The sequence below is a fragment of the Schistocerca nitens genome, chromosome 8, assembly GCF_023898315.1.
Source record: "Schistocerca nitens isolate TAMUIC-IGC-003100 chromosome 8, iqSchNite1.1, whole genome shotgun sequence".
Taxonomy (NCBI): domain Eukaryota; kingdom Metazoa; phylum Arthropoda; class Insecta; order Orthoptera; family Acrididae; genus Schistocerca; species Schistocerca nitens.
The window spans coordinates 527555607-527580620 of NC_064621.1; the positions used below are offsets into that span (position 1 = coordinate 527555607).

The 25014-nt window shown below is 41.8% G+C and overlaps 1 protein-coding gene across 1 annotated transcript in view; it reads left to right on the forward strand.

Moving 5' to 3' along the window:
- The window catches only part of LOC126199654 (beta-1,3-galactosyltransferase 4-like), a 41366-nt gene extending 16558 nt beyond the window's left edge, over positions 1–24808 (forward strand). The window contains exon 4 of the mRNA XM_049936583.1: positions 22791–24808. Within this exon, the coding sequence (XP_049792540.1) occupies positions 22791–23300 (510 nt within the window). The 3' untranslated portion in view covers positions 23301–24808. The remainder of the gene's footprint in view (positions 1–22790) is intronic.
- The last annotated feature ends 206 nt before the right edge of the window (positions 24809–25014 follow it).

Genomic DNA, 25014 nt, shown 5'->3' on the forward strand with positions numbered 1-25014 from the left:
AGAATTCAAAAGTAATAGCAGTGTACATGGGTACAACACTAGGAGAAAGGATGATCTTCACTACTCAAGGTTAAATCTAACTTTGGCTCAGAAGGGAGTAAATTATGCTGCCACGAAAGTCTTCGGTCACTTACCTAATAGCATCAAAAGTCTGACAGATAACCATATAGCATTTAAAATTAAATTAAAAGAATTTCTTAATGGCAACTCCTTCTACTCATTAGACGAATTTTTGGATATAATAAGTGGGTAATTTCCCCAACCCCCACAAAAAAATTAAAAATATTAAGTGTCATGTAATATTTTGTTTAATGTAATATCTTGTATAGATACCTTTTATTAACCTGACACGTTCCACATCATTACGAAGTGTCGTATTCATGATGTATGGAACAAGTACTAATCTAATCTTTGCCATGTCTTACCGAGCACCCTGTTTCTACAAAACATTTGTGCCACTTATAAATTGTATGCATACTAGAAGGATCTTCAGCGTACTTGGTACGGCAATTACGCTGAACTGTTGTCGCAGACTTCGATTCTTCAAACCAAAACACACAGTTAGCACACTCTGGTCCAGTGAAGGCAGCCATCTTTAACGGAACTGTCACTACCGCTCCTCAAGGTACGATTAGGCACTAGCAAACTTTGCGAGACAAAACTTGATGTATTTCCCTATAAATTGACACTACAGTCACCCCTGTAGGTACTATAAATTAATTTATATGAATTTTCAAAGTTGCAAAACATTGTAGTGTAAGTCATGCAAAATTATTCAAAATTATCCATGCGGACGGTCGGGGATCGATTCGCGGTGCTGCCAAGAATTTCTTCTTCGTGGGAGGATTGAAACGGCGTGGACTCAATCTCGTGATGCCGATTGAGGAGATACTTTAAAGAGAAGTAGCAGTTCCACAGTTTGGAAAGTCTGCGAAACGGTGAGGAGAGCGGCGAGTTGACCACATGCCCCTCCATACCGAATCCACGTGACACCGCAAGGCAGAGGTTGATACGGTGGCAGGTCGACATTTTTTGGGCGTTCACGTCCTGGACCAGGATCTCATTAGGTGCTTCATCTGGTCGAATTATGTCGTGGGGGTGTCGTGGGGGGGAGGGTGTCGTGCGGGGTGTCGTAGGGGGGGGGGTGGGAGGGGGGGGTGTCGTGGGGGTGTGTGTGTGTGTGTGTGTCGTGGGGGGGGGTCGTCGTCGTGGGGGGGGGTGTGTGTGTCGTCGTCGTGGGGGGGTGTGTGTGTCGTCGTCGTGGGGGGGTGTGTGTGTCGTCGTCGTGGGGGGGTGTGTGTCGTCGTCGTGGGGGGGTGTGTGTCGTCGTCGTGGGGGTGTGTGTGTCGTCGTCGTGGGGGTGTGTGTGTCGTCGTCGTGATGTGTGTGTGTGTGTGTGTGTGTGTGTGTGTGTGTGTGTGTGTGTGTGTGTGTGTGTGTGTGTCGTTGTCGTCGTGGTGTGTGTGTGTGTGTGTCGTTGTCGTGGTGTGTGTGTGTGTGTGTGTGTGGTGGTGGTGGTGGTGGTGGTGGTGTGTCGTCGTCGTGTGTGTGTGTGTGTGTGTGTGTGTGTGTGTGTGTGTGTGTGTGTGTGTGTGTGTGTGTGTGTCGTCGTGGTGGGGGGGGGGGTCGTCGTCGTGGTGGGGGTATCGTATGATACCAGAGGCTATGTCACTGTCTCTGACTGTAGAACATTGGTAGCAATGTTGATTTTTCTAGACAGTGGGTGAGCTGATTTCTTCCTTGCTTATCAGCATCAAGCATCCGTTTCAATGCACTGCTAAGGGTGTAGCTGCTGTCTCTGTTAAAGTTGTCTTTACAGTTTACTGATTTTTAATAGCAGTGCGATCGCTGGTTGCTCTAGTTGCTTGTGAATGTAAGCCAAAGTAACATTTTCCCTGCGTACAGAGAAATGATAGACAATTTTTCCAATTGGTGTCGCCACAAAATCACTTCTTCTTCCTCCTCTTCTTCTTCTATTCAGACAGGCGAAAACCACGAAACACAAATTTACCCGAGGCGACATGTAAGATGCCAAAATTGCAGAGCATTAAGATGGAAATAAGCTGTGTGAATTCAGTCTTACGCGTAAGAGCACCTACGTGATTATAGCGAGCTCAGCGAATATTACAGGGCGGATAAGCAGTTACCTGTTGTTAGGTGGTGGTGGGTAATTTCCTTGTTGAGCAGCAGTATCATGCTACTACTTTCACGGCAGGAATTTTGGATTCAGACGTTCAACTTCGAAACGATCACACTGCTCGTAGTGCAGCCACACGCCTTTTTCTCCAAAATATGGAATACAATGTGGCAAGACTGAAATTGTTCTCATGTGAAACTCGGAGGATTTTCGCAAAATACGAGGAATGGTTTTCACCAACACCACATTGCGTATTGTTCCACATATATTTCGACTTTCATTTTTACCTCATGAGCGGTTTAAAGACCACACATCTCATCCTCAATCGCGCATTACTACATGTTGAAGACACGATGAAAAGATAAAGCTTGATGATGTAATAGCAGACATTCCATCTTCGTACCGCCAATGCAATACTATAGTTGTAATCCAAGTATCTGTCGGAGAAGACTTACTATATTCGTCAAATATGCAAGAGTTTACTACCTGTGCTGCGTTAAGTGTAAATGGACTGCGTGGAAAAAACAGGAAAAGTGCTCCACTGTTATTTATACACTATTTTATAAACAATAAATCTGATTTAATACTACTTCTTAATAGTAAACAGTAAGAATTTAGATTTTCTCGAACGTGAAAAAATAGATATTGCTTATTACCTGCACGGTAAGCAATGAATCATTACTCAAGATAAGTACTTGGTTGGTCTTTCGGTACCTTGAGTTCCGAAACGTTTTCTGTTTCACGCTGCAAGGACAATTGCTCAAGTTCACCCTTGGGTAAAGAAAGTAGTGGGCTACTGTTGATTAACAGGAAATTGAAGTGAAATTTCTTCCACAAAAGACATTTCTCATAAAAGCTTGTGCGGAGTATATTTTAATGTCATTAGATTCTCTGCGATGTAAAATTGGAGTAAATCATGAACAGTATTAACCCGTCCGTCAACTGTATAGGAGGATAAAACTGATACATAGGCCTTTTTAATCGCAGACTACATGGTGAGTTTTCTTTCGTGTCATGGTCTCTGCGGGAGCTATTCTTGAAAAGTTGAATATTCCCCGCTTGGTAAATATTCTTCAAATTTTCTAAGTAGATACCGATTTGAGATTTTTGATTTATCTTAGACTATCACAGAACATGCGGGCGAATGTTCACGTTGCACGTCTCTGTATACGACGAACATTCCCTGGCTTCTCGGATCTGCATTGATTTACAGACACTTAAAGTGTGTTCCATTACGAGGCACACAAGTGTTTTACAAGCTGTTTTGTAGGCAAACGCCAGTTTTCCAATATTCTACTAATCTTGATCCTTTTCCGCACCTAGTGGACTCGCAGATATTTGTATGAGATGTCTGATACCAGTTGTGATTCATTAATCCTTTGATTAAAGGTTACAATTTTTTTAAGTTTTGGAATATGTTCAACTTTAAAATTTTCCTTATGATGAGCTAGAAACCGACCTTTGCACCAGATTATTTCGTACAAACATGACTGGTTATTACAAAAAGAAAATGTATCAGGTAACACTTCCTCATAGATAACCGCGCCAAATCTGAGATTACAGCTTGTTCTCATTTGTACGTTGCTGCCGGCTCGTCCGTTCCACTCCGGGGCTGCGGCCACACTTGTAACAGGCGTCCTCATTTCAGACAGGGAATACTATCATCACCATTAATTAAGAGAATAGCATTCGTCATGGGAGATCTAAGAAACTATTACTTCAGAATTAGCTAACTGCAGGTGCTTCCATGGAAAAGTCCCAGAACAAATCCCACTTATAAATGGTAATAACGACCACATAGTAGTACGAACAGAAAGCTGCTGAAACCAGTCATGAACAATGAAATGACAAGTTCCGACTGGACTGTATATCCCAGTGATAGGTTCAACTCCGGTAGAGGAGGAGTGATAATAACTGTAAATAACACGATAATACCCAATGAGGCTAGTACAGATTCCGAATGAGAAATAAGTTTGGGTGAAGACAACTATTAAAGGTGGAGTAAACATGGATATCGATTTCTTTTATAGACCGACTGCCTCAGAAGCAGTAGTGGCGGAAAATTTAGGGAAAACTTAAGATTTTGAGTAAACTTCCTGGTTATAATATTAGAAGCAGATTTCAACTTACGAGCTATGGACAGGAATGTTATAAGTATTGGGGGTGGGGGACAGTGAATCATGTGAAATTCTTCTCAATGCCTCATCCGAAAATTATCTCGAACAGCTAATCAGAGAACCGAACCGTGAAGGCAACACCTTGGATCTGCTGGTAACCAGCAGGTCCGAATGAAAACTACTATAAATAGGAATGTAAATAAATAGGAAGATATTTCTGGATAGCTAGTGCGAGAAACAATGAATTTCAGTTTACCTGAGCGGTCAACATGAAACATTCATCTTCAGGACTGTACGTTGAGCGTAAACAAACTTCAAAAAAATTACACACTGCGTCTTACAAATACATATTCGGAGAAAAAATTGTGGGGGATGGCAAAGCCCCACCGTGGTTCGACAACCGTGTTTGAAAGCTGCACAGAGTGCCGTAACCTCACAAACAAACTTAACGAAATCAAAAGTAGCGTAAGGAGAGCCGTGCGTCAAACACTCGACGAATTCTAAAGTAAAATTGTCCAACGATCTAACAGAAAACCCTAAGAAGAGTTGGCCGTAAGTTAAATCAGTAAATGGCCGAAGGCCATGTGTCCATACTCTGTGACCATACTGACGTCGAAACTAAGGGTGACAGAGAGAAGGAAGAGGTATTAAATGCATTTTTTACATTAGTTTCACTAGGGATTATCATATCGTGGCACATACATCGAAATGACCTATATCGAAATAAAGGATCACAGCGTAGAAAATCAGCTGAAATGGCTGAAAAGAGGAAAAGCCACTGTATATTACGGGACACCAGTGCTATTCTACATAGAATATGCGAAAGAATTCGCTTCCCTTCCAACAGCAGTGTAACGCAGGTCACTGGAGGAGCGAAACGTTCCTAGTGGTAGGGAAAAGGAGCAGGTCATTACCGTTTTCAAGAAGGGTAGCCGAACATACGCAAAAAACTATAGGTCTGTATCAGTGAAGTCGGTATGTTCTAGGATTGTGGAACATGTTTTCCCCTCGCGTATTATGACTTCTCCGGAGACAGAAAAATCCCCTCCGTAGGAATCCGGAGGGTTCCAAGCGCTTCGTTCGTCCATGAGACCCAGAAAGCATTATACATCGTCACCTAGGTTGATGCCATGTTCCTTGACTTTCGGTAGGCGTTCGACAAATTTCCGCACTGCCTTCTAATGAATAAAATACTGTACTGAATGTCAAATAAGCTGTGTGGTTGGATTGAAATGTTTCTAGCAAACAAAACACTGTATGCCATTCTTAATGAAGAGAAACATCAAGATGTAAAAGTAAATTCCGTCTCACTCCAAGGAAGTGTACTAGGACCATTGATTTTCACAATATGTATATAAATGACTTTGTGGAAAGAGTGAGAAGTTTCATCATGCTTTTCGTGATAATGTGAGGCACACAGTGATAAAATGGCTTGGAGTATACATATGGAGTGATTCAATGTTGAAAGAGCTCAAGAAACCAATCGCAGGAAAGGCAGATGCCAGAGATACATTGGAAGACTGTAGACGAAAAGATGACACCTGTGCACGATAAAATGTTTTTGTATTGTCTGAATCTAAAACAACATGAGAGTTAAACTGTCTGTTACCCTAATGCGATAATAACAAGTCGGTAGAATAACAGGTAGATCATTTGCCGTTGTCATCCCCCAACCTATAATTACGTGTAATCTCTGTCTGCGTATTGTGTATGTGATTGCGACATGCAGTTACGCTGTATAGAGATGTGATCTTGTTGATTTAAGTGAAGAGAGAATGAAACAGACATGTCGAAACCTGGGCCCATCACTTACCTTACTCGTCTGTAATACCATACAGGGTACATCTGATTAACCTCTTCTGTCTGGCAGATACATCGTAGTTAAGAGTCTACCGTGGTCCCACTCGATGTGATGCCATAGAGTACTTCAGATACTGGCGAAGAACACTAGTAAAAATTTCGGGAATTGCCGGCCGGTGTGGCCGTGCGGTTCTAGGCGCTTCAGACTGGAACTGCGTGACCGCTACGGTCGCAGGTTCGAATCCTGCCTCGGGCATGGATGTGTGTGATGTCCTTAGGTTAGTTAGGTTTAAGTAGTTCTAAGTTCTAGGGGACTGATGACCACAGATGTTAAGTCCCATAGCGCTCAGAGCCATTTGAACATTCCGGGAATTCTTTACACCAGCTCAGCGTCACTACTTTCTAGCATAACACTGACAACATAGAAGATTGGAGTTAGCTTTAGGACGAGCTCTATTTATTCACCTTCATAATTTCACCTGTTATCACGGAAGCTAACACAGGTAGTATGACTCACATCTTCATAGATAATTGGAAAAATGTATACATACATGGGTTGAATAAAAAGTAGTGGCAACACAGCCATAACATGCTGTGCAGCACATGGCATGCCCGCTGTCTGTAGCTGATAGGTCAGTTGAAGTAGTGTAGATAGCGGAGACGGCTGTTTCTGAGTAAGTTGCAGTGTGTTCTGTGTGAAAGTGCGGAAGGCCACTATGTTTAGGAAACACGTGAAAGGGTACAGTACCGCCCGACATGGAAAATAGGTACAACATTCTTCGTTATTCTTGTCAGAACAACATATTTTTTCTAATAATAACTAAATTTCAATTAATACAGCGAAGCCGGATACCAGTGTGGGAAAGAATGACAATTTATTTATTTAATTGATCACATGTGCACTTCCACAAAATAAATCCCTACATCCAGTTTGGTGAGATCTGTGAAATGAATGAATGTATGGTCGTCTGCTAACCGCAGATAGTGAATGTGAATATATGATCATCTTTGAGACGGTACTTGGGTCATCTTTGGTGGGACCAAAGAGATGAAATTTACCTGAGCTTTGAGCGCCTGAAATGTGGCTGACCAATACGGTAGCAAGGTGCTCCCCCACTTCGGCAGAGGTGCGAGAGGACCTGAAGAATGGCCATGTTTCAGCACTCTGCCGCTGGATCTAGTGTTGGTAAGACCTGTCTTAGGCGTGCTCCGTAAGGACAAAAGAGTGGAGACATGGTATGCATGTGAAATACTTAAGAGTAGTTTAGAATAATAATTTCTCTATTTCAGGAACTTTTGTGGGGAGAATTAAATTTCAGGCAGGTAATATTAAGAGGATCGTAGTAATCTTCGGAAGTGACCAACGGTCACAATGAAACCACATGTAGCAATAAGTTGAAATACTTCCGAGTGCTTAAGTTAAGCTGAATTACTAGTGTGTGTACTATAAGTTGGAAATATTCAAGAAATGGCGTGTGCAGGACTTGAAATTAGAGACGAGTACTTCCACGTGGTGAGTACTGTGCGTGTCTCAATCTGTGTATGGGACAAAGGATAAAGAGTACTCGTCCATAGTATCAGTTGAGGACTCGCGTATGTGATGAATATGTTCTTAATATTACTTTGCATGTTATGTTTCCGTGTGACGCTTGATTCAAACTATAATACTCTGAGAGAGAAGCAAGGTGAGTCAGCCGTCTATCCAGCAACGCCACTTGGCTTGCACTGCACAGGAAGACGTGCATATAACGTCCAGAGTTCGTAGTAGGAAAGAAAAGCTCGAAGTGGGGCAGTGTCGTGTGGAACTGGGATGAATACTAATTGAAGTGGGAAAGCTGAAAGTGATGTGATCATAATGTTGTGGCTATTCCTTATGTTGTATTCCATGTTGCAGTGTGGTATATGTCATATAACTTAAGTATGTGTGGTTTGCGTGGGAGAGTAGCTAGGTAGTTTCAGAGGTAGTGGGTTATGCATGTTCCTTTTGTACCGCTCGGTCTGGAGGAAAGTTTCGTGATGATGGTTGTGAGAGTCGAAGTGTGAGATATAGCAAAAGATCCACCATCCTATCCAGAAAGTGCACTGTAGCGTTAAAGAATTACGAGACCATAAGATAGAGAATCACCAATGTAAAGCGATGCCCTCTGGGCGGAATTTCTCATGTGTTATTGTTGTAGGTTATAGAATTTGTGTGTTTAGGTTATAGAATTTATCGGAATAAATAAGATAGTGAAAAGAATAAGATTGGTGGCCTTTTCCTTCGAATTGTATGTTGCCATGATATCCAGAATTTATAATGTGTGCGCCATTCATATTCAGTGCGATGGCCACGTGTTGATCAAAGCCGTTAATTAAGAAAGAAAATGTGGTATTGCTAGTGCGTAGTGAACAGTCAGAGTTGTGTAAATTACTAATAGTCAGATGTCGTTTCCGTTGCGTAATATTCATACAGGAGAATAACTTTTAACTTAATTGTGAGTACTAGAGTTCATGTTACTCGAAAAATAAGAATGAATCCACTCGCCTGGCAGACCACTCATCTTGCAGGCCTGACTGCTTGATGCCACAGTATGAGCACGGCATGTGGGTGCCTCTCACACGATGAATGTGTGTGGATCCAGAGTGAAGTGGCACGTTGTTGGTGCGCATCACAATGTTTCTTTTGGGCTCTGCATCCCATCATCCTTCACGATGCCCCACGGCGAACCCCGTGCAAGAGCTTCTGCGTATGTGGGGATGGGAGGTACTGGAACATTAACCGTACTCACCTGATACGAGTTAGTGCGATTACGAACTGTTCGTCAAAGTGAAGGAACCCCTACATGGCGCTACAACAAAACAGAAGACATTATCCGTGCCATAGAGCGGTCATTGAGTGCCATCGAGAGAGATGGACTGTGTACAACAGCTTCCATACAGTGGGGAAAGGTGATAGAGGTACAGGGCGACTACATTTGTAAGTAGGCTGTTTAGGTTTTTTTATTGGTAACGTCACCTCTGTATGAAAATCCCTGGCTGTGCTGTGTGCAGTCTGTGGCTGCTTTGCATTGTTGTAATACTCGCCATTGTAGTGTTAGGCAGCTGGCTCTGAACAGCGCGTAGCGTTGCGCAGTTGGAGGTGAGCCGCCAGCAGTGATGGATGTGGGGAGAGAGATGGCGGAGTTTTGAAATTTGTAAGACTGTCATGAACTGCTATATATAATATGACTATTAAGGTAAATACAGTGTTTGTTCTCTATTAAAATCTTTCATTTGCTAACTATGCCTATCAGTAGTTAGTGCCTTCAGTAGTTTGAATCTTTTATTTAGCTGGCAGTAGTGGCGCTCGCTGTATTGCAGTAGCTTGAGTAACGAAGATTTTTGTGAGGTAAGTGATTTGTGAAAGGTATAGTTTAATGTTAGTCAGGGCCCTAGCACATCCAGATCTGTCACAAGATTTCTGCCTTAGCACGGATTCTTCTAAAGTCGGTCTTGGTGCCCATTTATTTCAAGAAGCCACAGAAAATGACACTACTGTTCAGAAAACCATTGCTTTTGCTAGCCGAGTGCTAACAAAATCTGAAAAAAATTATTCCGTTACTGAATTAGAAGCCTTAGCTATCGTTTGGGCATTTAACAAATTCCGTTTCTTACTTTCTGGTAAGCACGTAAAAGTATACAGTGATCAACGTGCATTACAATTTCTTATGTCTTCAAAATTAAATCATGACAGGTTAAAATGTTGGGCATTGTTTCTGCAAGAATTCCGCTTCACAATAGTCTACATTCCCGGCAAGGAGAACATTGTTGCGGACGCACTGTCACGCGCACCAGCTGGGCTTGACAAAAGTAACACAGAAGGCAACCTCGAGAAAAATTTCAGTATTCTTTACATTCAGAAAGTCTCCTTTGAAAACTTCATCACCACATCTTTAAAGGACATTGCTCATGAACAAGATAAAGATCCGATTTGGAAAGACATCAAGAGCAAATGGTATGAAAAGACGCACACACAGATTCGGCATTATTACCTGGTTAGAAACAACATACTCTTCAAACGCTGCACTGTTGATGACAAGCTATGGGTACTTTGCATTCCAGACGATTTTGTTAATAAGCTCATTTGGTACATTCATTTCAGCTACGCACATTTTGGTCCACGAAAATGTTACCATATTCTTCGAACGACTTGTTATTTTAACAATATGGAAAAGAGAATTCGAAGAGTCTTGTCTATTTGTAAACTTTGTCAAAAGGCGAAACCATCTACTATCTCACATCGTGCTCAGTTGTTTCCTATCATTCCTTCTAAATTAAAAGAATTTGCAGCAGTTGATCTATTGGGGCCCCTTGTCAGAACATCGAATGGATTTTCGTACGTTCTAGTCGCTGTTGAACTTACTTCAAAATTTGTTTCTTTCACTCCGTTACGTAAAGCCACTGGACGATCTGTATCCAACGCCTTTGTTAAAAACTTCTTACGTGAAGTTGGCCACGTTGCTAAAGTCATTTCAGATAACGGACCGCAATTCAGATCTGCTGTTTGGTCACGCATGCTTCGCAACCATAAAATCAAACCTGTTTTTTTCATTGTACTCACCACATTGTAACCCCTCCGAACGGATTATGAAAGAAATCAATAAGCTTTGCAGACTTTATTGTCACAGAAAGCATCAGCATTGGGACAGATATTTACACTTATTTCAAAACGTGCTGAATGAAATGCCTCATGACTCCACTGCTTTACCACCTACTCTTGTACTGAAGAATGAAAAACCACCGAACAGAATCAGAGCGCTTGTACCTTTCCCGAATACACGTAAACTTCGACACAAAGACATAATTGACTTGGCTCTTAAAAATATAAAATCTGCAGCAGACAAAAGGAGAAAACTACACGGTAAAGCAAATGCAAAGAAATTATATATTGGTCAGAAAATTCTCATTAAAGCTCATTCATTGTCACATAAGAAGAAACACTTGAGTCACAAATTCTTTCTAGTTTACAATGGACCTTACAGAATCCGACGTATACCACATGATAATTGCGTTGAAGTTGAAACTCTGCGTACTAGGAAGAGTAAAGGTTTACACCACATTTCACATGTAAAACCGTTTATTGAAAGATAATCTGCTTTTTTACTTTGTCATTGCCATAAAACTTTTCACTTCACATTTCTAGTATGCATTGTCAGACTTAGAAACTGTTACCATGCAACAATGTTTGAGGTTAAATATCCAATCAAGAACCAAGAGAACTTTTTTAAACAGAAATTACGAATGTATTGTTATAGTGAACAGACGACACAGTGTTGTATTTGTACATTCTTGCTTGTTAGTTGCACGATTACGTAACGACTATCAGGCTTACATACTTAGGACACATACTGGTACTGCTAATAAGATTTTAATGCAACATTTTGGTTTACTTGAAATTTGGTGTATCATGAGGTAAGTACATTGACTTCTGCAGAACTTAGCTTTCGGAGGACGATAACTACGACACTTTCACAGAGATTATGTTGCAACAAGACGCACATTTAGCCCTACAGGACACGTATTTGAGTGATTAATTTTGTACTTAAAACATTTATTTTTTAAAGATATTTGAAGTACAATGATACAAAGGTTTTCCGTGATACATTTCATTCCGTTGCTGTAATCTGTAACACCTGAGGGTATAATTACATTAATCCTCAGGGGGGTACACGCTTACTTTGTGTACCATGTGTTTGGCAAGCACAAGGAGCTCTAGCTAATATGGTATTTGCTTATACAACTTTACACATCGGCACCATATTTCTCTAACACACAAATTACACAGCTTTCTGATCATTTAACTGAGAGAGACAAACATTTTTTGTACTATATCAGTGATACATGTTTACGCGATTACACAGTTGGGTAACTTCACACTTATGAAATTGTATTTTGTCTGTACTTTGTGAACTGTTCATATTTTTTCGGACCCATTGTGATATTATGAGAGCTTTGAATGATATATTTGGTATGGGATCACGAGTTTTAAAGTACGTTTGAGGCAGATGCCACTTTTGACATGAGCAGAGAATTTTTTTTAGGTTTTGAAATTATTGGAGGAAGCTACGACGATTTTGAGAGTTGACTGAGGTGTTACGATATTATTACGATGACTATGTGTATTATGCTGTTGCGGTATGTTTATGATCAATAAGCTGATGCTATATGAGTTATTTGAGTATGCTACGTATCTGTTATCATAAAATATTGAAGAAGTGTCGACGAATAAGTTAAGGAATAATGAGTAGTGGTTAGGAACTCACTCTGGTTTGTGAAACAGGTTGTTGGAAACCAAGAATCGTACTTTAAGAGTTATGAAATGTATGTAAATGCGTGAATGTATTACAATGCCGACGAAAACTTTTTGGACACTGTTATATCAATAGGATTTTGTTTCTACAGATTTGTAACGCAAATTCTTGACCTGTGAAATATTTTTATACGAGACTGCCACTGTAGCGGAAACTGTTGTCGTAAATATTTCGGTAAGAAAGGTAAGTGACCTTGACGTAATGTGTCTTGAGCGGCCACCTGTGCCAGCCACCTGGAGAAACAGCCATTAGGTGAAAAAAAAGAGGCCATTAACCTCGCTATTGACATTCCTTTGTAGAAAGCATCGCAAATACGACACGCTCATTACTTGGAAACATATGATTACTCGTATTTTGTGCTACTTACTGAAATGCTTACGAATTGATGGGAAATATTCGTACAACTGCACACCTGATTAGGACAAGTGTCTTTCTACGAGAGTTGAGATAATTTCTACTAACTTATGAAATGTCACATGACTATTGAATGATATTTTTATGCTTTGCTTTTCATAGTTGCTTATTTCATTTGATATCTAGTTTCCAGCTGTGTTGCAGCATTGCTTTTATAAAATAAAATGCATTTGCTAATGTGAACACTTTCTGTCAACAGATCTATTAAATAATAATTTGGTAATCCACATTCTTAAAAAAAGCTCTTGGAATGGAAAGAACAATAAGAAGGGACTAATAACAGTAACTGCATATATAATTTTCTTTTCAAGTACTTGGTAATTTTTTGTAGAATTAGTTTTTGTGGTGCACCACTTTAATTACATAGACATTAAGATGTGAATAGACATTTCCCTTGTCTGCATTGTTGTCTTTAGTGTAATATTTTTTCTGCTTGATCTTTGCCATGCATAGTGCTACTAAATTTCACTTTGTATTACTCTGTTAAGCTAGTTTTACTACTGATTTATTTTTCTTGTTTGCTGCACAGTGCCTTATATTAGTTGTAATATTGCAATTGCTTTGCTAATTTCTATAATGCTGCTTGCTTCGCAAATCTGCATTTTTTTCATTGCTGTTTGCGATAATTGTTTCGTGCTGCTGCATTGCCTCGTCCCTTAGTTTAGCATCTGAGCTCAGTAGATTTAAGTTAGCTTAAGAGGGGGTAGACTATATAAGAGAATGAGTTGCGATTCATTGGAAGAAATGCATTGAGAAGTTATACGAAAAAAATACAGAAAGCAGGTATAGGTAGGATTTTCTTGGAAATAAATAATGAGGTAAGAAATATGTGAAATAAATACAGAAAGCATGCTTGGATAGGATTTTTTTGGTGGAAGCAAAGGCTGAAATACGACGAAAGATCTATGGAATGAAGTTTTGGGGTTGGACTGCAGTACCAAATGTTACACTGAAAACAAACCCTGTCCTTTCCTTATGTGTTATCCCACTATGTGTTTGTGTTCCCTTGTGTATTTGTGTTTTTCCTGTCTTTATGTGTTTAGCTAATAAGATTTATGTTGTAGAATTTTTTCAAATACTATGTTATTTTCTTCATAAAGGTGTTTAGACATTATTTATTCTGTTTTGTTTTAATGCTCATGTGTGAAGTTGATGTTTCGAAAGTTATTCTGATCTTTTATGTATGTACTCATGTCATAATTCCTGAACATTGATGTATATCTTTATTTCTATTCTGTTCTCAAGCCTGTACTACAAATGTTATCTGTATTGTTATGTTCTTTAATTATGTATTTTGTACCTTTGTAATTGTATTCTTATGTTATAAAATTGTAATTGACACCAGTTCATCATATTATTAACTTGTAAGTTACATTTCACTGCACACATTTCTGTTGGTCATAGTATATGGACAATATGTGAGAAGTAGGGACTGTTAGTGTTTGCACGTGTGTTAATAATTCAGCAAGGGACTGGATAACAGCATTGCTGGTTCTAAGGACAATTCCAAAAACTTTGTGAGTGCACAAGTGGTGGTTATGGACTTGCTATATTAGCCGCAAGACTCTTCGATGATGATTGTGCACCTGCACAGTCACAACAGATGGCTGCTGGCCATCTCTACAAGGACTACATTGGGTCTGCATCTTTGATGACCCACCAGTACCATTATCTCTACAAGGACTACAGTGGGTCTACATCTTTGATGATCCTTCAATACCATTATTTCTACAAGGACTGCAGTGGGTCTGCACCTCTGGTGGCCCACCAGTACCGTAATCTCTACCAGGACTACTGTGGGTCTGCTCTGTGATGACCTACCCACCAATACTCTTCAAAACTTCGACTGACTCCGCTGTGGGTTTGCTCTGTTGTGGCCCATTACCTGTCAGCATGTCAAGAGTCAGCACTGTCTTTCCGTCGGAAGGACAACACTACTTCTTCAAGACTGCATGGAAATCCACTACTTCTGTGTGCAATTTCTTTTACTAATGACTTTGTGAAAAAAAACTGTAATTACTATTATGATCGATTAGGAAAGTCTTTATGGACTGTGAGAAAGTTTAGCTTTTGACCAACATTGTACCAATAAGTGTGTGCATTTGATTTCTTTGTTATTGTAATTATGAAAAAATTTTTCAAATCTGTATTGGCCACTGCCCAAACCAATTTGTAAAATTTTTTGTGGGGAGCATGGGGGCTATGTAAGTAGGCTGTTTAGGTTTTTTTTTATTGGTAACGTCACCTCTGTATGAAAATCACTGGCTGTGCTGTGTGCAGTCTGTGGCTGCTTTGCATTGTTGTAATACTCGCCATTGTAGTGTTAGGCAGCTGGCTCTGAACAGCGCGTAGCGTTGCGTTGTTGGAGGTGAGCCGCCAGCAGTGATGGATGTGGGGAGAGAGATGGCGGAGTTTTGAAATTTGTAAGACTGTCATGAACTGCTATATATAATATGACTATTAAGGTAAATACAGTGTTTGTTCTCTATTAAAATCTTTCATTTGCTAACTATGCCTATCAGTAGTTAGTGCCTTCAGTAGTTTGAATCTTTTATTTAGCTGGCAGTAGTGGCGCTCGCTGTACTGCAGTATCTTGAGTAGCGAAGATTTTTGTGAGGTAAGTGATTTGTGAAAGGTATAGTTTAATGTTAGTCAGGGCCATTCTTTTGTAGGGATTTTTGAAAGTCAGATTGCGTTGCGCTAAAAAAATATTGCGTGTCAGTTTAATCACAGTCTCGTATAATTTTTCTAAGGGGACGTTTCACATTGAGGGTATGTAATACGGTGAAGGTCTGTCCGTAATGTCTGATATGCAATGTAACAGTGTTGCCACAACGTTTTGTCCAGCCCATGTACGTTATTTATTCCTGGCACTGATAAACATTAAGAAATAAATAAATACTTAAAAATTCTAATCGTACAAAATACTAATGGTTCAATTGGCTCTGAGCACTATGGGACTTAACATCTGAGGTCACCAGTCCCCTAGAATTTACAACTACTTAAACATAACTAACCTAAGGACATCACACACATCCATGCCCGAGGTAGGATTCGAACCTGCGACCGTAGCGGTCGCGCGGTTCCAGACTGACGCGCCAAGAACCGATCGGCCACAACGGCCGGCACAAAATACTAAAATACTAATACAAATAATAGTTACTATTAAAATCAGTCTTTATCACAAATTTATTTATTCTGGTAACCGGTTTCGACCACGCCTGAGGTCATCTTCAGACCAAAATGTAGTATGAGCAGGAGTCTCCTTCTGGTGGTAAATCATCTTCGAGCAGTGATTTACCACCAGGAGGTGGCTCCTGCTCATACAGCATTTTGGTCTGAATAAGACCACAGGCGTCGTCGAAACCGGTTACCAGAGTAAATAAATTTGCGATCAAGACTCATTTTAATAGTAACTATTAGCAATAATATTGATCACTGTCTGCTCCCACGATGTATTCAAAACTAACTAATGCTACTACTTTCTGCTATTACAAACCTACTATAAACGTCCAACCACTTATCAGCTATTAATATTACCGTTGTTGAGGAGTTACAGGTCACTGTGAAGGTGACAGCGATCCAGTGTTTTGAAATTTTTATAAATGTCACATCAGTCAGTGATAGCAAATATTTGTTTCTTCAATTAACAGTTCGATAGCTTTGATCATCTTCAGATTGATCTGCATACAAAAGTATGCATATGTTATACAAATTTACCTAATTGTAGCCTATCAACTGTAATAAGCAGTATCATAATATACGAAGACCGTAAAGTTAGCAAAAAATACTTGTCTTCATAAAGTTAGCAAAGAAAGAGATTAAAATATGTATCTATAATTGGTATTTTGAGTTGTCTTCAAGTCTTAGAAGGAAGCACTTGAGAATTCTCGACATCAAAAAACAGCCCCAGTATGCCAATATCGATAATTTTTAGAGGTGCATACGGGGCGTGAAGATAGCATATTGAATTGCCAAAACTCGTAGCAAAAATAAAATAACTTTTTAACTTGTACTGCTGTTTGTTAAATATTTGCTTGTTAAATATTTGACGAGCCGCTGGCCCACGTCCACAATGTATCAACAGAGACAGTTGGTATTGTCACATGAAATCATGATAAGATAGTAACCTTACATGTCGCGTTAACTCCTGTCGTTGCTTGTATACCGTGCTTACAACACCGGTGCAATCAGGTGACGGGGCATGGCCGCTAGATGCCGTTGGCAAAACACAGTTCGAAACGGCGCGAAGCTAAAAATGTAATCGTTGACTATGTCCGCATACAACTAAACATACACATAAATTGCAATTAAAATGGAGCTAGAGTTATAACAGGAGTCAAATGGAGATACCAGTTTAAATTCTGGAATGTAGCTGCAAATAAATGTATGTGCTGTTCGCAATACAGTTAAGTTATTCAGCACCTTGTCAAACGATAAAAAAGTCTCTGGCTTAGCGAGCATGCCAGAACCAGATACGACTAACCGCTGGCGGCATGGAGTCAAGAGAGAATGAAAATGGGGAACTGAAGGATAAAACTAGTAATAAAATTAGTAAACGCTCCTAGGCCAAACGAAAGTATGTTCATGAACTACCGTAAATATTATAAAAGGTAATGCCTACAAGTGGTCTATAATTTGTCCAATAAACAAAATAGCGATTTTATATGCTGCTTTCAACATCTAGCGGCCACGACAGTCAGCTGTTTGCACTGCTGTTGTAGGCGCAGAATCCAAGCGACGACCTGACATTACGGGACGTGTCTGATTACTATTTTATCATTATTTTAATTCTTGTGACAATGCCATTTATGGATACATATTTCAATAGCTTTGTCTGTTGACTTCATGAGCACAGTTAGGTTTTCCTAACTTTGTAATCTGTGTGTGTATTATGACACCGCTTATTCAAGTTGATAGCCTCTCATTAGGTACATTTTTATAACATATGCACACTTCTGTATATAGATAATATGAAAATAACTAAAACACTCTAAATTGATAAGTGAATAAGCAAATATTTGCGGTCAGTGACCGTTGTGCCATTAACAAAAACTACTGTTGGTACTAAATTTCTTGTTCTGTTTGTTCGTTTATTGAATTTCCGGACTACTTCTGGACTATCGTGATTAGTGACTTTGGATGAAACCTTAAAGATGCCCATTTACCCGTAAAAAAAGTGCTGCACCTATTATAACTTAGTTCTTGACTTCCGCGAGGCGTTCGATACAGTTCTCCACAGTCGTTTAATGAACAAAGTAAGAGCATATCCACTATCAGACCAATTGTGTGATTGGATTGAAGAGTTCCTAGATAACAGAACGCAGCATGTCATTCTCAATGGAGAGAAGTCTTCCGAAGTGAGAGTGATTTCAGGTGTGCCGCAGGGGAGTGTCGTAGGACCGTTGCTATTCACAATATACAAAAATGACCTTGTGGATAACATCGGAAGTTCACTGAGGCTTTTTGCGGATGATGCTGTGGTATATCGAGAGTTGTAACAATGGAAAATTGTACTGAAATGCAGGAGGATCTACAACGAATTGACGCATGGTGCAGGGAATGGCAATTGAATCTTAATGTAGATAAGTGTAATGTGCTTCGAATACATAGAAAGAAAGATCCTTTATCATTTAGCTACAATATAGCAGGTCAGCAACTGGAAGCAATTAATTCCGTGAATTATCTGGGAGTAGGTATTAGGAGTGATTTAAAATGGAATGATCATATCAAGTTGATCGTCGGTAAATCAGATGCCAGACTGAGCTTCATTGGAAGAATCCTAAGGAAATGCAATCCGAAAACAAAGGAAGTAGGTTACAGTACACTTGTTCGCCCACTGCTTGAATATTGCTCACCAGTGTGGGATCCGTACCAGATACGGTTGATAGAGAAGATCCAACGGAGAACAGCGCGCTTCATTACAGGATCTTTTAGTAATCGCGAAAGCGTCACGGAGATGATAAACTCCAGTGGAAGACTCTCCATGAGAGACGCTCAGTAGCTCGGTACAGGGTTTTGTTTAAGTTTCGAGAACATACCTTCACCGAGGAGTCAAGCAGTATATTGCTCCCTCCTACGTATATCTCGCGAAGAGACCATGAGGATAAAATCAGAGAGATTACAGCCCACACAGAGGCATACCGACAATCTTTCTTTCCACGAACAGTACGAGACTGGAACAGAAGGGAGAACCGATAGAGGTACTCGAAGTACCCTCCATCACACACCGTCAGATGGCTTGCGGAGTATGGATGTAGATGTAGAGTGAGGAGGCAACGTGGGTTTACTCATGCCTGTCGCAGATATTTGTGGGGGTTGGAATGGGAAAGTGATGACATGTAATTATAACTCTGGAACACTTGCAGCTATTTCCGACAAATTTGATAAGAATGTGACTTACTGCCCGAAAATACGCTACAGAATTAAGACAGTCGTGACCTTGCGGGAGTGGGGTAGCAAACGTGACATTTTAGTGTGGCTTAGGGAATTGTGGAGAAATTTCATCCATATTTGCTGTATATGTGGTTCACTGCACACGAAAAATTTGGGGTAAGACAACGTTAGCGCCTTTAACTGTAGGGATGTGGGTGGCAAGGTGGTGAAATGTCCGCTTTACTCTAGAGCACCTGGAGCAAGTTCAGAAAACTTCATTTTCCCGAAAATAAAAATCATTCGTCAACTGAAAAAAAAAACCCTTTTACCGTTTCCAACGGGTTAGTCTGTCATCAGAAATCTGATAGAGGCTTCTGAAAATGACAGTTTAATCTGTTAAAGCGGGTAAGGTGGAATTAAAATTTTTTGTACAGCTGAAGATTGATCTTTATTTTGATGAAAAGAATATGCAACGAAGTTGCGGAACAACTACTTTGAGCAAAATCAACAATCCGTGTACAAAACCCGACCTATTTTCTGGAGAAAACACTGGCGTCAGGGTCAAGCCATCCCTAGCACAGCTGGGAGTGGAGCTCGAATAGACGTTATTCTCGTATGTTAAAATTTTCGGAAACGATGTGAATCGGTCATTTTGATATTGCTAGACTAATTGATGACAGCTCCAGTAGCCCAATGGCAAGTGACCCATAAGGATGAGTGTGGGGGTGGAGTGGTGTGGGATAGGCAGAGATGACACGCAAAGAATATATATCAAATAATTTGAACCAACCTTGTGCCACAGAGACTCTAGAACCTGGAAACTTGGCCTTTTGTGGGAAAGTGTTGTACAGATTAAGCTATCAAAGTGCGACTCACAACTCGCCTTCACGGCTCTACTTCCGCCAGTGCCTCATCTCCTACTTTACAATCTTGACAGAAGTTCTCCAGTATGCCTTGTGGGCTAGCGCTGCTGGAAGAAAGGATACTGCGGAGATAATGGTAAACCAGAGTCTCGAGGATTGTTTCCAGAATGAATTTCCGCTCTGCAGATGAATGTGTGTTAATCTGGAAACTCCATGGCAGATCAAAACTGCTGGGAACCTCCACAGCGAATATCTCACATGTAGTGTCCAGGCTACTACGAAGTCTAGACTTCACCATCTTTGATATTCAGTTGGGGAGGGGGAGGGGGAGGGGGGGGGAGGCTCATAAGTGGTATCGCTCTACAAAACCGCTACAATACCACTAACAACGCGAAAGACACTGGGTGTTAAGCTTTCACACAAAATACCGCAGCAAGGCTCCGAAAAGCGTTGCATGGAACCTACGAGCGTATTATCCTTTGCTGTGAGAATGACAGTGCACAGACATTATTTGGATGGTTCATATATCAAGTAAATCCTCTCAGGAACTGTTGTTAATGTTATTTAAGTTTAGGAGTTTATGTTGGTAATTATATGCGGGAGGTGTGTCTTTGTGACCATGCTCCAGAGGGAAAATTCATTCGGGAATTTCTTCCAAACTTGGTACACATATCACTTACTCTATGGTAGCATCCTGAGGACTGATCTGGCCCACCACCCGTGTGAGCAAATAGCTAATGGGTCATTGTCTGACTGGTGACAGTTTCGATGATACGAGGGCCACTCCAAAAGAAATGGACACTATTTTTTTAAATACATCTTTTATTCTACATGTTTGAAAGTTTTACAGTGTGTAGATACATCCTTTAGGAACAATATTTTCATTTCTCCACATAATTTCCATCCCTCTCAACTGCTTTACGCCATCTTAGAACCAGCGCCTGTATACCCGCACCGTAAAATTCTGGACCAGCCTGTTGGAGCCACTGTTTGGCAGCGTGCACAAGGGACTCATCATCTTCAAACCTTGTTCCACGACGAGAGTCTTTCAGTTTCCCAAAGAGATGGGTCACATGGTGCCAGGTCAGGACTGTAAGGCGGGTGTTTCAGTGTTGTCCATCCGAGTTTTGTGATCGCTTCCATGGTTTTTTTTTGACTGACATGCGGCCATGCATTGTCGTGCAACAGCAAAAAGTCCTGCTTTTGCCGATGTGGTCGAACACGACTCAGTCGAGCTTGAAGTTTTTTCAGTGTCGTCACATATGCATCACTATTTATGGTGGTTCCATTTGGCATGGTGTCCACAAGCAAGAGCCCTTCAGAATCGAAAAACATGGTAGCCATAACTTTTCCAGCAGAAGGCGTCTTTCGAATTTTTGTTTTTTCCTTGGGTGAATTTGCATGATGCCACTCCATTGATTTTCTCTTCGTCTCTGGTGAAAAATGGAGCCATGTTTCATCACCTGTCACAATTTTTCTAAGAAATTCATCTCCACTATTCTCGTACTGTTCCAAAAGTTCGCTGCATACCGTTTTTCTTGTTTCTTTGTGAGCCACTGTCAACATCCTGGGAACCTACCTGGCACAAACCTTTCTTAACGCCATCACTTTCAGTATTCTGCAAATACTTCCTTCCCCTATCCCGACGTAGCGTGACAAGTCGTAATGCGTGTCAGCAGTCACCAATTCGTTAACTCTCTGCACATTGTCTGGAGTGTGGGCAGTACGAGGCCTGCCGCTGCGAGGACAATCCTCAGTATCGCCGTGCCCGCTTTCATCACGTAACCTGCTTGCCCACCGACTAACTGTACTGCGATCGACAGCAGCATCTCCATACACCTTTTTCAATCTCTTGTGGATGTTTCCCACTGTCTCGTTTTCACAGCACAGGAATTATTTGACAGCACGTTGCTTCTGACGAACGTCAAGTGTAGCAGCCATCTTGAAGACATGCTGTGATGGCACCACTCACGGGAACAGGTTGAACTAAGTTTGAAAACAAGCGGGAAGGATGTATCTACACACTGTAAAACTTTCACACATGCAGAATGAAAACTGTATTTTTACAAAATAGTGTGCATTTCTTTTGGAGTGACCCTCTTATTACACCACCTACTCGTTGGGTAGGGGTGGGAATCTGGCGACATAAAACTACTTACAATGAAATGAAAACCCTTAGCTGCTTACAGGCGTTGACATACGTCAACGGGGACAGATGAAAATGTGTGCCCCGACCGGGACTCGAACCCGGGATATCCTGCTTACATGGCAGACGCTCTATCCATCTGAGCCACCGAGGACACAGTGGATAGCGCGACTGCAGGGATTTATCTCTGGCACGCCTCCCGCGAAACCCACATTCTCAACGTATTGTCTCGCACTACATTCGTAGTGCCCCCGCTCATTATACTCATTACTCGAGGCGCGTTGCCGATTTCGGTAAGAGTTCGGGCAGTGTTTGTGCATTCGCACAGAAGAAGAAGATGGTCAAGTGGCCGGTGAGCCTTAACTATATATTTTACTAAGATGGTATCTGTTCTTTCGGACATGTCTGAAAGAACAGATACCATCTTAGTAAAATAAAAATACTTACCCAGGCAATTGTGGCTAATCAGGTAGTGAAGCCAATAAAAACACAACGTAGGCCTGATATCTCTGCCAGTAAGATTCGTTGTCGGTGTGTTAAACCTTGTCCTGCCATTCTTCAGCGTCGGTGGAAGCAAGCGCCAGCAAGTGCATCTCTGAACTGTTGCAGGTGGACGACGACGTGGTGCTCAACGTGCGCGCGCTGTCCCGCGTGCTGGCGGGGGCGGCGGAGCGGGGGTGGCCGCTGGTGGGGCGGCTGCTGCGCCGGCCTCCGCCCTTCCGCTCACCGTACCACAAGTGGTACGTGCCGCGCTGGTTGTACCCGGAGGACGCGCTGCCCGAGTACCTGTCGGGGCCCAGCTACGCCGTGGCGGGCTCGGCGCTGCGGCCGCTGCTGCGCGCCGCCCTAAAGACGCCCCTGCTGCCGCTGGAAGACGTCCTGACCACGGGCGTGGCCGCTGACACCGCAGGGCTGACGCGCCACGACGTGCCCGGCCTCGACGCCGTTCCGTCACCGCTCTGGCTGACCAGGCCGTGTCTGGCGCGCGCCTCGCTCTCCACGGGCAGCCTCACCGCCCACGAGATCCGCGCCATCTGGGACACCGTCTCCAGGCCGCCGGCCGGCCTCTGCTGGTTGCTCGACCGCCTCGGCATTACTGACCACGGACGTGAGTGGTGACGTCGGCCTCTGCAGCATACGGGTCTTCCTCCGGTGATCGGTGTGCCCAAGTCCTGACCCCCCAGCTGACAGTCGATACAACTGCCACGTGCTGTGTTGACTCGTTGCTGAACTTCTCAAATTGAAATATCTAAGTGTGTCTACAGCACTTGGGGTTAACCATCAGTGGTGCTATGCTGACTGCTGACCAATATAAGGATGGTCGATGTGGAACGTTGTAGCTGATGTAGGCCTCTGGAGCTGAGAGGTCTTCTTCTGGCGATCAGTGAACTCCAGACTTGCGCACCAGAAGATTGTTGGCAGTCGCTAGAGCATGTAGTCACTCACTGCTGAACTCCTGAGATGTCAGTTTCTGAGTGCGTCTATAGTGTTTATGTTGCTCTGCTGGCTGCTCGGCTAACTCGGGTCGTCGACTTGGGACTGAATTCTGGCGTTGAGATCTGCATCAGCTGGTCCTCCTCCTGACCATCGGTGCACTGCAGCTCCGCCAATGGAATACAGCCAACAATGTCCAGATCATGCAGTATGCTCATTTGTTGCTGAACCCACGAGATGGTTATTTCTAATAGTACATACAGCGCTCGTTCTGATCAATTGATGGTGCAAGCTGTCTCCAGATCATCGATGTGGACTATGAATCGTGACGTCGACCTGACGAGCAACTGGCTCTGGTATGCTCCACCTTAGTTCTGTTCCCCTAAAGATTGCTGACAGTGTCCAAAGCAAGCACTGTACTGATTGGTTGCTGAACTCGTCATATGGCAATTTCTGACGTTATCTATAGCACTTGGTGTGGTGACATGTCGATGATCAACGTTCATCCCCACAGACATCTCGTGTGACTGACTCGTTTTTCGTGAACTTCGAACACCTCGGAAGGCTACTTGTGACAGTGTTTAATGCTCTCACTTAGCTGATAATTTACTGTGGGTCCTCGATAACCGCAGAAAAAAAGTATGCGTCACTTGGTGTGCTGACTCGTTTACAGTGTATTTAAAGTGTGAAGACAGCTGCTCACAGGATATACAAAAGTAACTGTGTTTAAACTCTCCCTGTATTGGCTGGTATCTTGTGATCTCACGGCACTGAGACATCTTTAAAGTACGACTTAGCTCTTTATGACTCAGACAATATCTGGTGATTCAGTGTTCGCACAAATTTTACCCAACCTTGGTGTTCGTACTTAAGAGAGATTTTCACGTTTTCTTAACACGGACGGAAACAGAGTTGATGCCTTACTTGTGGATAGTTCTCTGCAGTGACTCTTTCTAGTAACATTTTTAAAAATATTTATCGTCTAATTGTTAAAGGTCAATTGATGAACAAATTTTTTTCAACACATAATTTTTCACAATATCTGATCCTGATTGATCAAGACAAGAAAATTGAAGCAGTGTATTGTTGCAACATATTTTTCTATTTATTGTTATTAACCATGATGAATTTCATTGATGTTTATCATAAATGTGAAGTGATAGTGTCGACGTTATGTTTTTCTGTGCGTTCTAGGTAACAATGTCTGCTCTTCGTTGTGGAGCAAAGCAAAAATAAACAATTAAAAATAATACAGTACCTCGTGCAAGTAATTTGCAAGTCCTTTCGAATGCACACTCACGCCGCGCGGGATTAGCCGAGCGGTCTGAGGTGCTGCAGTCATAGACTGTGCGGCTGGTCCCCGCGGAGGTTAGAGTCATCCATCGGGCATGGGTTTGTG